This window comes from Canis lupus, chromosome 1, assembly GCF_003254725.2.
Source record: "Canis lupus dingo isolate Sandy chromosome 1, ASM325472v2, whole genome shotgun sequence".
NCBI classification, from domain to species: Eukaryota; Metazoa; Chordata; class Mammalia; order Carnivora; family Canidae; genus Canis; species Canis lupus.
In genome coordinates this window covers 69,494,071-69,514,109 of record NC_064243.1, presented here as the reverse complement: position 1 = coordinate 69,514,109, position 20,039 = coordinate 69,494,071, and the positions used below count along the sequence as shown (strand labels likewise).

Sequence of the window (20,039 nt, the reverse complement as noted above, 5' to 3'; positions counted from 1 at the left end):
CCTTACACGTTTGGTGAGCTCCCTTGTGTGGGATCACATCGCTGCTACAAACACAGAAATGAACCCAACGTGGGCCCTGCCATTGGGACCCTTGCGACGTAGCCGAGGTCGAAACACGTGTTAAGAGAGAAATAAAGGGTGGTGAACACCTAGAAGGGAGGTAAAGAGTGGTCAGTTCTAACAAGGGGAAGGTATCAAAGTCTCCTGGAGGCAGTGACACTTGAGCTGGACCTTCTAAGTGCTTCTCAGGGGGCCAGGGTAGAAATGACGTGCCCAGTGGAGGTGGTGAGACGACCGGCGTGCTCAGGTAACCGCAGAACGTGGCCTCGGATACAGTGACTGTTAGCAGCGGGAGGAGGACGATGTGGCTGGTGATGGGCTCGGGCGAGAGGCCACGAAGGCTCCACCGGGGAAGACCAAGTAGTTCGCATCATTTATTGCGACACCAATTATTTAGTCTTGTCGCCCAGGAATTCCTTATTCAAACCCATGAGGTATCACGTTCAAGAAAATGAGATATTCACATTCCTGATGACGTTTAAAAAATACAAGCCTGAGTGAAACAATGTCCCTGTTATTTTATAGGAGAGCATCAGATCCGCCACTAACCAAAAATTTTACTTCATTTTGTTTTAGGTTCAAGGTAAATCACCAGTCATTAAGCTCAGTGAGACAAAATATAACCATAACTACAAGGTGAGCAAGAGCATCGTAAATACTTCAATATCATGGAATGAGATAAGTCGTATTTTTAAAAATTATTCAAAGCATAGCTCCTTTTAACTCAGTTGCCTAAACCAAACTATTTTTGGGTGAGACTGGAGAACACATCTTATACTACAAAATCTTTCCATCTAACTACTCAACTAGCCAACTCATAAAATACATTAAACTGACACTGTTTTCTCTGATGGCTTCAAAAAGCTAATTTTTAAAGTCTGGCCAGTGACAATCCGGGTACACACAAAGCTATTTGGTCAGTGATTTTTGCTTGTGAGTACTGACCAGTCCACGGACCGTACCTATCAGGTATTCTAAAAGCAGCAATAGCGGGTCAAACAGAGAATGTGTTCTGCTAAAGAAAACTTGGAAGATGATTCATCATTAAAATAATAAATAAATAAATAAATAAATAAATAAATAAATAAATAAATAAATAAAATAAAATAAATAAAATAAAATAAAATAAAATAAAATAAAATAAAATAAAATAAAATCAGAGGGGGTAGCGGAGTGGCTCAGTCAGCTAAACGTCCGACTCCTCGTCCCAGCTCAGGTCCTAAACTCAGGGTTGTGAGTTCAAGCCCCACGTTGGGCTCCATGACCAGCGTGGAGCCTACTTAAAAAAAACAAAACTTTTTTAATAAAACAAAATAAATAAAACCAAGAGAAAACACAATTTAAGGTCATTCTTGCCATTCTGCAGGGCATGTGATAAAAATGAATAAAGCAACAGAGTGTATTTGTGAGCACTGAGTTCCTAGCCCTGGAACCAGCTTCTCCAGCCGAGAAAGGGGCCAGTCATCCTACTCTGCTGTAGCTTCAGACCATTGAGAGGCTCCAAGGGGGACGCATAAGTCCCTCAAGAGGGAGAGGCGCCAAGAGGTGATGCCCCCCACCCCCTAGCCCTGGCCGCCCTCACTTCCTCACCTGCACTGGCAGCTCGTCCTCGTGAGACACAGTCTCATTACTCATTTAAAACAGACCGAGGTATTATAGGGTCTCATTCATTTGGGGAATATAAAAAACATTGAAGGGGAATAAAGGGGAAAGGAGAGAAAATGAGTGGGAAATATCAGAGAGGGAGACAGAACATGAGAGACTCCTAACTCTGGGAAACGAACTAGGGGTGGTGGAAGGGGAGGTGGGCGGGGGGGTGGGGGTGACCGGGTGACGGGCACTGAGGGGGGCACTTGATGGGATGAGCACTGGGGGTTATTCTATATGTTGGCAAATTGAACACCAATATAAAATAAATTTATATAAAAAATAAAATAAAATAAATAAAAATAAAGCAGACCGAGGCGTGGGGAGCCCACACACGTGTTGCTTTAGCTTCAGGAAGAATGACCGAAGTACATGATTTAGGATTTACTTTTCTTTTCTCAATGACCTGTGACTATCGATTTACCAGAGGCTTCCAGAAAAGCACTCCGACGAAAATGAAACAATCCTGAAGTTCCTTTTGGCGCTACCTACCGTTTACGAACCTTCTCTGAATACGGGATTCCCACAGCAGGAGCTGGCCCTGGCATTTCCGCTTGTTGAGCAGGTGCGGGAGGCTCCACGGGGGACCCGACTCACCCCGTCAGCCGAAGTCTGCTTCCCCAGCCCCGACCCCTGTTCCCAGCAAGGAGTCTCCAGAGTGGGCAGGAAGCCGCCTGTGTGTCCCGGGGCCAGGGCACCGTTAGGGCCACACTGGGCTTCCTATCCCAGTCCCCCGGGGGGCAGCCTGGCGCCCTGGGGACAGCAGGCACCAAAGACACAGAGGAGGGAGATCAGAGGTGCCCGGGGCTTGCCCGGCATTTTTCTCTGAAGAATAAGCCAGAAGCTATCCTCCGTATGGCTGCTGGGGCCTCTTCTCACACAGCACCCGGGAGGCTGAGGAGCCACATTCCCCGTCACCAGGGTCTCCGAAGACCCAGGGTCCTGCTCATGGAGCCCCGAGGCGCTCTCTGCCTGTGTTTCTGCAGCACCCACTCTTACTTTACTTACTCATAATAATCATATTTGTAGGTCCTTTCAATAATAGTAAACCTGCCTAATATTAAGTGCCTGTTACGTGCCTGGATTTCATTTAAGTGAAAAGCTTACTATTATTATCACTATTTTACCAATGAGAAAACCAAGGATCAGAAAAGCCAACAGACTTGCCCAAGCCCATGCAACTAAATACAGCAAACCGGGACTCAAACCACACTTTGCCTTCAAACCACGATGCTGCTCCCTACCTGCAGCGGGAAATATATTTCTATGATGCTGAAGACATCATATGTCTTCAGCACTAAAATGAGACTTCCAACCAGATAATGTTTAAAATGCTTCCTATTACTCTATAGGGTCAGAACCCCAGGACTAGAATCCTAGCTCCTCCGTTTACTAGCTCTGTATCCCTGTAAAATCTGCCTAACCCTTCTGAGGTTCATTTTCTTTACCTGCAAACCAAGGATAACAGAAGTTCTGTACCTTACGGCTGTTGTGAAAATTAAGTAAGATAATAATACAAAACAGTGCAGCACCCCCCTTATAGTAAGTATTCAACACAATTAGCTACTTCACTGTTTTGGTTGTAAGTGGAGGAGATATCAAGACCCTCCCGTAACATATGAGGTCTCAAGGCTATCTGTTGATGACCTCCTTGCTGTACACCTCTGTAAGCAAATGCAGAATGAGTACCCTACTCACCGTACACAATATGTTTCTTAAAACAGTGTTGGAGTGACGCAAACAAGAAATGTGTGCATTGTTCTTTAGAGCTCGAATTTACTTGCTTTTGCAACTGAACAAAGAAGAGCTACTGCTAGTTCATCTCGCAACAGGCCTTTCAGCAGACGCATGAAGACAGCAGCTGAAACAATGAGGTTCCGATGGTTTTGGGTTTCTAGAGGCACCACACTGAATGTGAGGCATTGAAACAGCGATTTTCTGTAAATCGTAAATGATAAAAACAATCACATGAGTCTAGTTTCTATGCAACTTTCCAGGGACATATCTACTTTAGGACGTGCAGGATGCATGTGTAGTGATTGTCACGATCTTTGCTCTTGTTTTCCTAGGAGGGCCACTCCATTCCTTCAGCCGCATGCTTCTTTCTATCATTCGTCGGTTCCTCATCCCATCTCAGGAGATGTGAGATAATTAGTGGCAAGAAATATATGTAGTACGAAGTACACGATAAGTAAAAAAGTAAAAATCGGCACCAAGGGAAGACATTAATTATAACAGCAAGAACAGAGGGAAGCATAGACCACACAGGTGCAGATCATCAGAGCTACAAGCTGGATTCTGAGCTTCCCAATGTTTAGAATGAAAGGGGATGCACGGTGGTTCTCCTTGTCAAGAACTAGAAGACCATGGTTCCTCCAGGATCAGTGACGGCTCCACTGCGGGCCACCCCACAGGGCTCCAGGCCACGTCCACTTTATGATTGGCCCAAATCCTTTTCTCCCTACCACCCGCCCTTTCTGATAAGAGCCCCCACTTCACTTCTCCCCTGCAGTCAACCGCTGGTCGCACATCCCACACTCCATAGGACATGTGTTGTGCCCATGTGAATGCGTTCAAGTGCCCCTTCCTCAAGACACTTCATTTCTACTGCTTCAAAATATTTTACAATGTACAACTTTTATAACTGTGCAGTTGATAACCCGTACCTTCCTTCAGATTCTATATGTGGGGATTAGAAAAGAGAGACCCATTCTTCTCAAAATGCTCCAAAGAGCTGCTGGAGTGAAGCTGAGAGGGTGAGAACACAGACGCCGCTGGAAGGGGTGGAGGACTGACAATACCCGTCAGCCTCAAGGTCAATCGAGGTGCCTTGTTGTTTGTATGTGGGAGCCTGTAAGCTCTCCCTTTTAATAAAAAAAAAAAAAAAAAAAAAAAAAAGAATAAATTTGCCTTGATGTATGTGACTTCCTGGCATCTAACCTCACTGTCTTGACCCTTTTGACTGCTCTTTTTCTATTTCTGTTCTGACTGATCCAAGATCCTTTTAAAAATTCCTCAGACTTTTCAGAACATTCCACACCCTGCCTTGGCCTCCTGGCATCAGAGCCTTTGGTTCCCTTTAATTTCCAAAGCCATGAGAGCACCGCTTATCATTCCAAACGCCAATCTCTGCCTGGCTGCAGCTGTACCCCCCCACCTAATCCACTAACCTGTCCCTCTGTCATGCATTCACTGTGAATATCATTAATTTGGAATGAGAGGATTGGTGTAAAGACATATTCGCCAAAATTATGTCAATTATATCTTGATAAAACTGGAAAAGAGAAAATATTCACCAAAAATATACTATAAGTAAGACTGGTAAGATTGCAGAACACAAACTTTAAAATGATAAATTATTTTTAACAAATTTCATAAACTTTATGAATTAGTTTCAATTTTTTTTTTTTAGTTTCAAAAAATTTTGTTCTAAGCTTGCTACATTGGGCTGGGTGATGGGTTTCCTTAGAAACATCTTAACAATGAGTTTGATTACTACTACCTATTTCTTTTTTTTTAATAATAAATTTATTTTTTATTGGTGTTCAATTTGCCTACATACAGAATAACACCCAGTGCTCATCCCATCAAGTGCCCACCTCAGTGCCCACCTCAGTGCCCACTACTACCTATTTCTAAACTGCGTTTCTTTTGAAATATTCACATTTCTACCTAGTTTATAAATACTTGTGATATTTTATACCCCCATTATTTTAATACAATTATTATTATTTTTATCCCCAAAGAAATAAGGGCCACAAATTGACAAACTAGAAGTTTATCTTGGAAGGATGAAAATAAAAGACAAGTTTAAAACACAGCCAATTACTGTGAGCCAGTTACTAACCTACTGGCCCTCAGCTCTGGACCTTCATTCAGCTTTATGATCCTGGAGCTGGGACTCAGCAAATGTGTTTCTCCTTTGCCAGTGAGGTCTCTGATGCGTATGATAGTACCCTCCAGGTTGTGCAGTCTACAACCTGTACCTTCCACAGCTTTTATATGTGGTTCTTCCAAGAAGAAGCTCCAAAGGGACATTGGACAGCTGTATGAGGGGGAAAGGAACCTGCCCTTTGCTGTTTGCTCATTGCTCCCATAGGGTTGCCCTAGCTAGAGCTCGACCCCCTGACAGCGGCCACTAGTTCCAATTGGTTCCAGTTTTCATTTATTTCCTTGCTCCTGGAATTCACCTCACTGCCTTCCCTCAGAGAGAAGAGGGCCAGGGTCCCCTCCTTGGAGGCTGGCATCCTAGCCCCCCAGGGCCTGGCTGTGCTCTGGGGTACCTGCTGGGAGGCAGCAGCCCCTTCTCCAAAGCCTGAGTTTCAGCCCCCTGGGGTCCTTCCCCCAAGTGATCCCAGCTTGAAAGTCACTACCTATGTTTTTCCTCAGTATTGGCTTTTCATTCTTTATTCCTCCAAAATCCCTGCATCATTTCCCTACATTAAATTCTCTCTGTTAAAAAACCTGGTGTAGTTCCTATTTGCTTGATGGGACCCTAACTGACATGATGGGTTTCTAATCCTTCCCCCCACAGTGTGGTATTTACAGAGGACTAAGATATGGACGATTAAGAGCAAATGGTACAAAGTTAGAAGCAGCTGTAAAGCTGATTTTTTTTTTTAGAAAAACTGCATATTTCATGAACTTGCCTCCCTATAAAACAACTTATTATGCCTTTGAATTTAATATTCAAATTTCATATAGTTTTATGTACACATCTTTAAGTTCTATAAACCCTACAAATCTGTAAATCTTATTTTACATAGAAAATTAAGTACAGTGTACAGTACACAGTAGTGGCACACAAGGGCATCACAATGTATTGTTATCTTAAATTTACTATACCCATATTTAATGTAAAATCTAAATTTGGATAAAATGTTTTCATAAAAATTTCATTTATAAAAACAAAAGGCAGTGCACCTTAGCTTGATGACTCTAGGATTTATTGATGCCAACTTCCCACTGTTACTACTGAATTCAACAACCAACATTTAATGTTGTGCTTATGTCATACAACAACATATCTAGGTAAGAACCCAAAGTTGTATATTACATTTCGGTTTTAAATATTTATTTATCCATTCATTCATTCATTTGAGAGTATCAACCTTGAGATCATGACCTGAGCCAAAATCAAGAGCCCGATGCTTATCTGACTGAGCCGCCCAGGTGCCCCTACATTTCTATTTTAAAGCAAGTCAGTTGATCCTAAAGAAATTAGTTTAAAATGATCATTTAATAGTTATTATAAGATAAAAAATAATAAAGAGGCATACATTTTTTTCATAAAAACTCTGGTCTTCCATTTAGAGTGGATCAAAATGAAGAATTATTAATGCAGAGGTGCCTAGGTGGTGTAGTCAGTTAAGCATCCGACTCTTGATTTTGGCTCAGGTCATGATCTCAGGGCCATGAGACTGAGTCCTTCATCAGACTCCCTGCTCAGCCCGGAGTCTGCTTGAGATTCTCTCCCTCTGCCCCTTTCTCTTGTGTTCTCTCTCTCTCTCTCAAATATATACATCTTTTTAAAAAACTATTAATGGGAAATTTGACTATGATAATTTCTCTGTGTTTTAGGACTCCATTTCAGTATTTCCATTATTTTAAACAAGAGTTATTACAGACCTAATTAAAGTATTACTGGGTTTTGTATATCTAAAACCACCAAAAGAAAATATGTAAAAACAGACACCCATTGTCCTAATTCTGGCCTGCTGGAACCATACAGAATAATTCTTTTCTTTCCACATTAGAGGTCCTTCAGGGGCGCCTGGGTAGCTCAATTGGCTAAGCGTCTGCCTTCAGCTGGGCTCGTGATCCCAGGGTTGCAGGATCCAGCCCCTCATCATGTTCCCTGCTGAGCGGGGAGCCTGCTTCTCCCTCTCCCACTGCCCCTAGCGCTCTCGTTTTCATTCTCATTCACACACTCTCTCTGAAATAAATAAATAAAATTTTAAAAATAAATAAATAAAGGTCCCCCAAATATTTCAGGACCACTAATTCATCAGCCTTCTTTCCTTCTGGCTCAGCAGCCATGGTCTCTCTTAGGATGTGGTTTCCAGGTTCCTCACCATCCTGGCCTCCCTCCTCAGGACACACTCCCACTTGTCAGAATTTTAAATAAGGTCCAACTGCTACAGATCTAGATAGAAGGTCTTAGATTAACAGATCATCTGCTTGCCACTTTATTAGCTATCATAAACATCAATCAAAACTCTGAAAAAGCTGAGCTTCACAGCTAACTTTAGCTGGATATTTTAAATGCTTAGAAAGTGTGAATTTTATTTTTGTTCTAACAGTCAGATGTGAGACCTCAAATTGAAACTTGCAGTAATTTACGTGGCAAATGCCAATACCAACAGTCTAACCACAAGACGAAGGCGGGGGGGGGGCTGCGGGAACACGTGAAAAGTGGGTCACCCTTTTCCATGGAATTCTTTCTTCCCTCTCCCATCTGTGTCACCAACCAGGGGAGCTCCAGCTCTCGGGAAATCTCCTCTCCATCTACTCCAGGCACCCTGTTGTCATGTCACTTTGTCTCAGGCACTACCATTTTTCTGAATATATGTCTTAGGCTTACAAACGTCCCTGAATAAACTCACAAGTTTTGGGGACAGTATGCGGAAACAGAAAATTACAAACTTCAAATATCTTTGACTCAGCCTTTAGTAAAATTAACATCCTTCATAGCCAAGTTTCCACAGACTTTAAGTTAAAACCATTCTTGTTCTTTATATTTTCATCATGCAGCTCAGTTTCTGTCTATGACTACTTGCTAAGGGCAACGAAGTTGACTATACAATGGGAAGGTTGGTTTTACGGGTTCCAAGTTCTGCTAACTTGTACCTTTGGCATTATAAATGTTTGTTGTAGGAAACTTAATTTTCTAAAATGTTTGTTGTAGAAACAGTGTTTTTGCTTGCATCAAGCTATAACCACTGCCTGTGACGGGTGATTGAGGCGACTTCTAGTTGCAGCTCTAATGGACTCGTTCTGACTGGACTTGGCACACACAGCCATGGAACCTCCCTGGTGTGGAAGGGGTGTGGCCCTGCTCGTCTGCGAACACCAAGGCCTTTTATCTTGGCTTTTTCCATTCAGGGCATAATAAACACTGGGGTCCAACACACCTCTTTTTATTTATTTATTTTTTCTTTTTAAGGACTTTTTATTTATTTGAGAAAGAGCAGGAGAGAGAGAGAGAGAGACAGAGAGAGGGAACAGGCAAAGGGAGAGGGAGAAGCAGACTCCCCACTGAGCAGGGAGCCTGATGCCGGTCAGATGCTTAACTGACCGAACCACCCAGGTGCCCCCCAATACACCTCTTTTTAAAAAGTCATGCAAATTAAAAAGAAATCCTTCAACAACAGGGACTGTGTATCAGCATTGCACCTTCCAGAACACATGGTTCAGAGATTTCCAAATGTATGGGGCTCAAAATATTAGTTGAAGTGGACAGCTATCACTTAAAGCTAAATTTCATTGCCATTAAAATGGAACATGAAGGTTCAGAAAAGATCAACTTTTACTTCTTCTTCTTCTTTTTTTTTTTTTTTTTTGAGTTTTTACTTCCTTACCAGATTTATAAATATTTGTTTCAGAATGGGCCCACTTTTACAGATACTGAGTATCCTCCATAATAGTATCTGAAGCCTTTTGGTTGCAGGTGACAACAATTTAACTCAAGCGAGTTTAAGCCAAGAAAAAGAGGAGGATTTAATGCTTCTTGTAATGAAGAAGATAACTCAGAGGCTCAAATACTATCATCAAGACTGACTCTTTTCTCTCTTCTTCTCTGGCCTCCCTTCTTCTATGCTGGTTTCATTCTCAGGAAGACTCCCACTGGCTCCCTCCCAACTAGCAATCTTATGTTTATATCCTTTCTACTCACAACCCAGAAGGAAGACAGAGAAGACAGACAGACCCTCTACCAACTCTTAGGGAAGACTCTCAGTTAACTCTGCTTGGACCACACGTCTCTCCTCGGGCAGGGAATTAATGCATCCTGATGGACAGACCCCCGGGAGAAGGGGAGGGAGTGCCCCAAAGGAAAAATTGCCACACTGATAAGTCTACTCAACAATTCAAGGTCTGAAATTGTAAGTTCTTTTGTTTTCCTTCTGGGCATGATAGAAATAAAACCATGGTTCTGCCAAGCGGACTTCTAAAATGACTACAATTATACAGTACACTCTCACTGGCACAGAGAAATGATATTTACTGGGTCTACTCTACGCCAACGACAGTGTCAGGCATTTTATAGACATTGGCTTATTTGATTCTCATAATATGTAGATATTTAGGATGAAAGTACAGAGGTTTAGAGAAGTTACATAACAAATAATAGAACCAAAAATGTAAGTTGAGTCTACCTGTCTTCAAAATCCCTTGCTTTCAGCACTGAGAGTTTTAGGGCTCTTTTGAGTTTCTTTACTGTGGATATCGGAAATTTATGGATAAAATCTCAAAGACCTACAGATCAAACAAGGCCAATTTAATTAAAAAGAAGGCAATTACGCATAGAAAGTGATTTATCAGATGTCCTGAGAGAGTTTTACTAGTTGCCCAAAATTCCTCCACTAGAGATTATTTTGGACTAAGTAATTACTGCTGCTTAGCTTATTTTATTTTTTTCACTATAAATACTTCCCAAGAGCACTTGGGATACTTGGGATAATGAGCCTTGTTAAAATGCAAATACCCCAGGAAGGGGTAATACATGAGGCTTTCTTCTATTAGCCAAGACCTTTATGTCCATCAGATCCTCCACTCCTTTTCAAATGGCCCTTCCCCAGGAAAGAGACAGGAGACAGGTCACATCACATTGCTCGACAGAACATCTGGGTAGAGCTCACAGCAGCCAGTAGACTGCAAAGAGGCTGGGAAAAATTCTGTAACCTTTGTACTCCCAATGAAAATTACTCAGCATTTGATCATATAACCCAGGAAAACTGTAAAAAGGCCTGAGAAGAGCAACAAAAAGAAATACAGTTACTATATAGATTATGAATTAGCAAAGAGAATCAGGGAATTAAGACAGGAATAGTAACTGTGAGAATTTACACTAATGTTTCCATACTTAATTTTAGAAACATAAACCTCTTGGGTATACATTATTTAGTAAAGGGGGAAAAATTTAATCTTTAATGACTATGGTTAAATGCTTTACATCACACAACATTACTGGTGCTACCACAATATTACCCACGGGAATTTCATACAAAATGTAGTCTCAGGTTACACCACTGGCTTCACGGTGCTTCACTGCTTCAGCAAGGGGGCTGGGGGGATCCCTGGGTGGTGCAGCGGTTTAGCGCCTGCCTTTGGCCCAGGGCGTGATCCTGGAGACCCGGGATCGAATCCCACGTCAGGCTCCCGGTGCATGGAGCCTGCTTCTCCCTCTGTCTGTGTCTCTGCCTCTCTCTCTGTGTGTGACTATCATAAATTTAAAAAAATTTAAAAAAAAGGGGGGGGGCAGGAAATATCAAAACGGGAGACAGAACATAAAGACTCCTAACTGGGAAACGAACTAGGGGTGGTGGAAGGGGAGGAGGGCGGGTGGGGGTGAATGGGTGATGGGCACTGAGGGGGGCACTTGACGGGATGAGCACTGGGTGTTATTCTGTATGTTGGCAAACTGAACACCAATAAAAAATAAATTTATTATTTAAAAAGAAATAAATAAAAAGAAAAAAAGAAAGGGGGCAGCAGATAATGGGTCCCAGCCTCCTGCCAGCCTCCCACGCCACAGCACCTCTGGACGACTTCCTGAGAATGCCTCCTAACCACTGGCTTTCAGCCACTTCCCCTCTGAACTGGGACAGTTAGGAAGCATTTATTTCCTAACAGTTTCTCTTCATAAGCAATTTTGCAAATGAAATTTTAATTTGCATTCAACAAATTAAAAAGAAGAGGTGGTGGGGGTGGACAAAAAAGAGGGAAAGGAGGGAGGAAGAGACTGAAGGAGGAAGAACTACATTCTACCTATAATATTTATTTCCTAGACTCTTAGTTCCAAGGGACAACTGGAGAGAAAAAACTTTCAAGGTCATAACAGTTCAACCCCTACTTCTTCAATATGAGGAAGTGAGGCCCAGAGAGGTTAAGAACTTCCCCAGTATACCTTCATGCCAAGGGACAGGCCAGGCGTTGTCAATAGGCAGCAGCAGGACTGGAGTGACGCTGTGTCCCTGTGTATAAAACCATTTCTGCAGGCAAGGAAGGAGGACAGGTGTTGTCGGCTGACGGGAGGTTCCCTATCACACATTTCTTGGGGCGCATGCTGTAGCATCTACATGAGAACACATTAAAAGCCTTCTCTGATACACTCAGTTACCAAAGTTCTTGACAGGTGACAGCATCAGCCAGAGTCATTCCAAATTCTGTCCTCTGCCAGACGATGTACACCCAAGTTCTCTCGTACTTGTTAACAGGAAATGCGTATCATTCTCCTCACTAACAAACATTTAGACCACGCCTCCTCTGGAAAACACTAAGGCAGCCTCTGGAGCTATGAAGAGAGGTACATAGCTTGGGCCCTTCATAGGCAGTGCTTTAAATCTGTGATGAGCTAGCACACACATATGAAAGAGGACCTCAAAGTTGGTGTATCTAAGTACAAATGAGAAGAGCAAAGGATAAGGCTATAGGACTTCTAGGAAGACCTCCAGAGAATTAGAAAATCTAAACATAGACTTCCCTGAGTATAGCTGAACAATATCCACTGTGGTAATTAAGGTTCAAAGATAGATAGATAGATAGATGTCATTCACTGGACATGAAACACTGCTTATCTCAATTTTTATATTAATGTTATGGCATCCAATTGCAAATCATCCGAAACAAAATACCTTGAGATTTGGCTCATATTTATGAAACAAATATGATCCTGGTACCTCATGTAAACAAAAAGACTATATTGAAAAATATCTCAAATGTAAAATAAAATATGTGTATATTGTTAAAACACCTACTTATAACCTCCCAACAAGCAAAAGTCCAGGGCTGGATGGCTTCACTGGTGAACTTGACAAAACATTCAAAGAAGATTTAATACCTATCCTTCTCAAATCCTTCCAAAGAGTTGAGGAGAAAGAAGTGCTTACAAACTCATTTTATGAGGCCAGCAACCCTGAAACTAAAGCCAAAGACACCATAAAAACAAAAAGTTATAGGCCAATATTCCTGATGAATAAAGAGGCAAAAATCTACAATCAAGTATTAACAAACTGAATTCAACAATCCATTAAAAAGATCATATGCCAACATTAAATAAGATTTATTTCAGGGATGCAAGGATGGTTCAACATCAAATAATGTAACATTAATGAAGCGAAAGATAAAAATCATATGATGACCTCAACAGATGCAGAAAAAGCATTTGACAAAATTCAACATCCATTTATGATAAAAACTCAAGAAAATGGGCATAAAGGAAATATACCTCAACATAATAAAGGCTATATATGACAAGCCCACAGCTTTTAAGACCAGAAACAAGACTTGGATGCCAACTCTCCCCACTTTCATTCAACATAGTATTAGAAGTCCTAACCACAGCAATCAGACAAGACATAAAGAAGAAATCAATGGTACCCAATTTGGTAAGAAAGAAGTAAAACTGTCACTGTTTAACAGATGGTACAATATCATATAGAGAAAACCCTAAAAATTCCACCCAAAACTGTTAAAAGTAATAAATGAATTCAATAAAGTTACAGTAACAAAATTAAAATACAAAAATCTGTTGCATTTCCATACACTAGTAACAAGCTATGAGAAAGAGAAATCAAGAAAAAAAATCTCATAATTCCATCAAAAGATACCTAAAAGTAAACTTAACCAAAAGGGGAAAGACTATAAACTAAACTATACAATGTTGATGAAAAAAACTGAAAATGAAATAAATAAATGTTAAGATATTTCACACTCATAGATTGGAAGAATTATTATTGTTAAAATGTCCATACTATCCAACATAATTTACAGATTCAATGCAATCCTTATCAAAATTCCAATGGCATTTTTCACAAACTAGAACAAATCATTTTAATAACTGTATGGAACCACAAAAGACTCCAAATAGCCAAAACAATCTTGGGGAAAAAGAACAAAGTTACAGGTATCACACTCCCTGATTTCAAACTATAGTACAAAGCTAGAGTAATCAAAACTATATGATATTGCCATAAAAACAGACACACAGATTAATAGAACAGAATGGAAATAAACCCATGCATACATGGTCAATTAGCTTATGACAAAGGAGGCAAGAGGATACAACGCAGAAAGGCGAGTATCATCGTTGGTGTTGAGAAACTGGGCAGCCACATTCAAAAGAACAGAACTGAACCACTATCTTACACAATACACAAAAATTAACTCAAAATGGATTAGATTTGAATGTGAGACCTAAAGCCATAAAACTCCTTGAAGAAAATATAGCTGGTAAGCTCCTTGACAATAATGTTAGTGATGTGGTTTTGGGTCTGACTCCAAAGGCAAGGACAACAAAACCAAAAATAAACAAATGAGAGTATACCAAATGTAAAAAGCCTCTAAACAAAACAAAACAAAAGCTTCTACATAGTCAAGGAAACCATCAACACAATTAAAAGGCAACCTACCGAATGGGAGAAGATATTTACCAATTATATATCCCATAGGGGTTAATATCCGAAATATATAGGGAACTCATATAACTCAAAAACAAAACACAACAAAATCTGATTTAAAAAATGGGCAGAGGACCTGAATAGATATTTTTCCAAAGAAGACATACAGATGGCCGATAAGCACTCGGAAGCTGCTCCACATCAGTAATCATCAGGGGAATGCAAATCAGAACGGCAGTGAGATATCGCCTCACACCTGCCAAAATGGTTATTATCAAAAAGACAAGAAATAAGAAGTGTTGGTGAGGATGTGGAGAAAAAGGCACCCTCATGCACTGTTGGTGGGAATGAAGTTGGTGGAGCCACTGTGGGAAACATTGTGAAAGTCCCTCAAAAAATTAAGAATAGAATTACCATGCGATCCAGCAATTCCACTTCTGGGTGTATATCAAAACACACAGAAACACTAATTTGATAAGATACACGCATACTCATGTTCACTGCGGCCTTCTTCACAATAGCCAAGATTTGGAAACAACCTGTTGATAGATGAATGGATAAAGAAGGTGTATCTCTCTCTCTCTCTCTCTCACACACACACACACACACACACACTATCCAGCCACCAAAAAGAGTGAAAATTACCATTTGCAACAACATGGACAGGCCTTGACGGTATTATGCCACATAAGGTAAGCCAGACAGAGAAAGGTAAATACTGCAGGATTTCACTTATTTGTGGAAGCTAAAACCAACCAACAAAACAAAGCCCAGACTCATAGACACAGAGAACAGACTAGTGGTTGCTAGAGGAGAGGATGGGGAAGTAAAATGGGTGAAGGGCACCAAGAGGCAGACACCAAAGTCCACTTATGAAATAAGTCAAGGAAACGTAGCACGGGGAATCCAGCTGATAACACTGCATTAACTTGGGCAACAAATGGTCACTACGCTTATTCTGTTATCAGTTCCTGAAGTGCACAGATGTTGAATCATGTGTTGTACACACGAAATTTATATAATATTGTATGTAACTTATACTTCAATAAAAAGACACAGACTTGTAAAATTAAAACATGTGCCTTGTTGAAATATATACTGTTTTATTTTCGGTATCACAGAAGATTAGGGCGAGAAAGTAACCGAGGTGCCAGTGTCTCCATTCATTAGCTGTTGCGCTCACCCTTTCAACATCCCTACCCGTGGCTTCTCATCCCATGCTTGAAAACCTTAAACTATTGGGATTTAAACAAAATGGGTGCAACTGCTTTGTGCTGCATTAACTGAAGAATAAACCAAGATGGGTTCTACTATATTTGGCTCTTCACCCCATTACCAAGACTTCTAGCTACACATGCTGGTAACTTTTCACACAAACCTAGGCCTCTGGCACAACTAGTTGATTAAACAATCCTCTTGTTTGCTATTGATAGGTTAAAAGAGTAACACTAACAGATGAATTAAATGGCAACACTTTCCATCTACCACCACCACCAAGGGTAAAAGCAGGATAGAGCAGCTGTGGGAGGGGAGAAGGGGTCACTTGACTCTTACCGCTTGGCCAGCTGGGTCTATTCTCTGTGTACCTCTGCAGGACCGTAGAGGACGGGCTTTCCAACTCACCTGTGTTTTGAGAACGACATCCACAAATTTAAACTTTCATCAAAACCTCATTTAATTCTCCGTAATCTGAGCTGCCCCGAGGAGCCATCATCCTTTACAGCAGAATTGCAGGGTGTAGGCATGTGCATGTTTGTGCTCTGCCTCTTGTACTCCCCGCTGAGCATGTGGCTCCCAGCAGACTAACCAGGCTTCTAGGTGGGGACACAGTGATGAGACCCAGGAGGTACTGTAGCATCCAGCATGGATCAGAAACATGCTGGGCCCTCGCAAATGTCTGCTACGGATTCTTTCACACGTTACCAACACAACGTACGGACTGGCTACCTAGAGTTAGAGCTAATTTATGGCTAATGACTTCTCTGCCACTTTATTCTCAAGCCCCCTTTGTAAGTACTGTAAGACACATGTTACCAGCAGCACAGCAGTCGGGGCCTGGCAGAGAAGCTTCCCTGAGACCCTCCGGTAGCAGAGAAATTACAGAGCATCAGAAAGCAGCTGATGGGATGTATGATGAGGGTGTGGAGCAGATCGAGAGGAGCAAAACAGCGAAGGAATGTCAAAATCAAAGACAAACACAAGAATGGGGAGGGGACAGGGGAAGGTCAGCAGCCAGTGGGGGTGGATGAGAAGAAAGGGGTGCAAAAGCACTGAGGATTCCAACCGTTAATTTGCACTTCTGAACTAGAACTTTCCTTCAAACACAGTGCCCTGCCTTCATGTCTTTTTAAAATTTTGTAACTTGAGGAAGCAACCCCAAAAGGCAGCATATACCACTCCCTATCAACCAGTATTAAAAAGCACTGTGCATAAACCACGAGACTTTGCACCCCACAACCCCAGATGAAAAAGACAGAGAAAGTGCAAATTCCTCAATGAGGTGAAACTTGACCTCTGTTAGCACCGAGAAGGCTGCTTAGGAGTGGGGAAGGAGAGAAACAGACGGCACAGGAGGAGAGCAGGTGTTGCAAGGGGATGCCTGGAGCAGGGGAATAGGAAGCGGCGCCAGTAACGGAGGAGAGAGAGGGCTTCACTACCCCTACAACCGTCCGCAGCACGGTTCCCCCCGGGTACAGATGTTCTCGACCAATGACTCCATCGACCAAAACCCTCAGGCACCACAAATAAGTCATCCTGACAGATACCTGAAAAGTTTCAGGCTGCCGAACTACTGCCGATGCTCAGTGTAAAAAAAAAAATGAACAATTCTGCTGTAAATTCATCTCAGGTTTTAAGATCAGGACCGTCATGTATTGTACACTAGCATTTTCACAAGTAAAATTCAGATAACAGTTATCGGCTCTTGTTAATAATCAAATGCTCTAACGTCTCCCAACATTTATTCCAAAGCACTCCCAGAAGATTTCTTATAAAAACGGGCATATTTCCCAAGTGAACAGGTATAGAATGTGTATCAATTTTTTAAAAACCTGTCCCTGGCGAGTTTCCTAAAGAACCAGCAGCAGGAATTATAAGCCAGATGTGGACCTTTCAGGGTCTGAACCAGATATCGTGAGAGTCTACAGACCTATTCGAATTTACTTAAATAAAGCCCTGATGTGACAGAAATATGGCTGCAAATATGGTTAACTATGGACTACAAACATTTTATGGAAAAGGAACTAAAGATTGAGCATTTGGGGGCAACCCCAGTATAAGGCAAATTCTATTCAGCTCCCTAGTTAAAACGCCAGCACTGTGTCAAACAAAGCCGAGATGTGCGTGAATACACGTAATTCAGAGAGGAAAAAAATTTAATGCAAGTGTCATCAGTTTAAGTTCTGCTTTCCAAACCATAAGCAGATGTTGACTCTGCCTGGCCTTAGCTTTAAAATATGCATCAGGCTTTTGCTGGGAAGCAAAGCGGCATCACTTGTTTGGAGACGTCTTACAGTTACACCTGAATCCCCTCCAAGGAGAACAAAGCACAGGACACGTGAAACTACCTGCAAATGTGTAATATTCATCAGTTTAGAGCCAGCTTTACTTCTCTGTGTGCTGTTATCCAAGCACTGCTCTGAAAACATCCCCATTCCCGATAAGAAAAACGAAGCCCTGCTTACACAACATACCAAACTGCATGCAGGGATTTAGAGAAAGTCCAACTAAACTCTGGCTCTAGACCGTGTGATGAGAATTGAGCTGTAGGATTTTAGCAAAGGGCGAAAATCAAGAATGAGTTTCCAGGATTTTGGATTTTTACCGCAGCCCATGCACTGGCTTCCTGCGCTCTGCAAACCCGTGAATTAACTACATACCTACAAACCCTTTTAAGCAGAGCACAGGAGGAATCGCAGCCCACTATTCTGTTACCCTTCCCGGGGGAAGAAAACACAAACTGGGGCTGGGAGACAAGCACGAATGCCCGCTGCAAGCACACTTACTGATCTTTTCCTCATCTCGTGAGAAAGGGAAGCAGCAGAGCTGGCCCATGGCCCCGGCGCTGTCCCCCGCGCGGGGCTCGGCTCCCGGGTACCCCAGCGACCCGCCGCAGCTCGCCCGCCCGCCGCTGCTCTGCGCCCCGCGGCCTCCTGCAGCCCAGGAGCAGCCCCGGGCGGGAGGAGCCAGCGCGGAGGGGGAGGGGAGGAGGGAGGGGCCGGGAGAGAGGAGGAGGGAGAGGAGGGGAGGGGGAGGCTCCCGGCTGGGGGGAGGGACGGGAGGGGTTGGGAGGAGGGAGGGAGAGGAGGGCAGGAGGGGAGAGGGAGGCTCCCGGCGGGGGGAGGGACGGGAGGGGTGGGGAGGGGTGGGGAGGGGTGGGGAGGGGAGAGGGGAGGAGGGAGAGAAGGGGAGGAGAGAGGATAGGGGAGGGGGGAGGAGGACAGGAGGGGAGGGAAAGGCTCCCGGCTGGGGGGAGAGACGGGAGGGGAGGGAGAGGAGAGGAGAGGAGGGGAGAGGAGGGGAGAGGGGAGAGGAGAGGGGAGGACGAAGAGGAGAGGAGGGGGCAGCTCCAGGTGGGAGCAGAAAGGCTCCGCCTCCCGCAGCTGCAGCCGCTGGGGGACCGCCTGGGGCAGAAGGGACCACGTGCTCTGGCTCCCGCAGGACCGCCCCGGCCTCCTCAGGACCCCCAGGGCCCCCAGGACCTCTCAAGCCCCCCAGGACGCCCCCTCAGGACCTCCCCGGCCCCCCAGCACCGCGGCTCCGCCTCCCGCGCAGCCCGCGGCCCCCAAGCTCAGGGCACGTCGGGCCTCGCCCGGGGTCGCGGGGGGGCGGGGGAGGCGGGCCCCGCGTCCGCCGGGAAGGGGGGGGAGCGGCCTCGCCCCAGCGCCCTCCGCCCCTCGGCCTCTCCCGCCCAGCCCCGCACCTCCGCCCTCCTCGGACTCAGAGCCCCGCCGCCCGCCGAGCTCGCAGCCCCCGCCGCCGAGTGCGGGGTCACGGATCCGGGGCCCGGAGAATAGCCCCGATCTGGAAGCCCGGGCGGGAAAGAGCAGGGGCCGCGGCCGGGCCCGGAAGGCTCCCGGGTCTGCACCTTCGGGGCGCGGCGACCGCGGGCACGGCCCGACCCGAGCACCGACCTGGGGGGGCGGGAGGGAGGGGAAGGACCCAGGGGAAGGGACCCGAGGGACCGGGTTTCCTTACTCTGCACCAAGGAAAGAACTATTCCTAGTGAAGCCTCGTCATTGAACAAAACGTGAAGCCCTGAAGGCCTGACCACCACCCCTCACCCCCCACCCCCCACCCTGCTGCGGCCCAAGACCTTTGGAAGCAGCAAGACAGAGGCCCCGGGGGCTCCGCGGTCGGGCGAATAAATAAAATCTTCCAAAAAAAGAAGTAGGAAGCCAGAGGTTTGAGTCCCAGACCCGTGGGGTACCAACCGCTGGGAAATCCTGGCCTGAGTGTGGGGGCCTTCCTGTGGACCTCCAGGCCAGGGAGCTCAGGATCAAGTGTTTAAGTCATTCCAAGGCAGACAGTCTGGGAGCAAGGCAAGGCCAGAGAGCGGGTTGAGAACCTGTCCCCACCTGCACCTGCGTGCACCTGGTCCCTTCAGCTTGGCCACCAATCTCCCTCCTCCTCGGGTTCCAGTTTCCTGCCCCGGAGCTGCCCTGCCCTCGGGGCAAGAAGGCCCCTCCGTGAATGCCGCCCCCAGGGGCCAACACT

General features: G+C 44.3%; 1 protein-coding gene across 6 annotated transcripts in view; it reads right to left on the bottom strand.

The window, feature by feature from the left end:
* Nucleotides 1-20,039, bottom strand: part of AKAP7 (A-kinase anchoring protein 7) — a 127,658-nt gene that overhangs the window by 19,792 nt on the left and 87,827 nt on the right. For 2 of the 6 annotated variants that reach the window (XM_035707608.2, XM_035707610.2), the window contains exon 8: nt 15,879-15,947. The exons of 3 other annotated variants lie outside the window; for them this stretch is intronic. In XM_035707608.2, coding sequence (XP_035563501.2) covers nt 15,879-15,947 — 69 coding nt within the window. Of the gene's footprint in view, nt 1-3,405; nt 3,646-15,878; nt 15,948-20,039 lie in introns of all 6 variants that reach the window. One more of the 6 variants, XR_007413642.1, reaches the window with a different exon arrangement.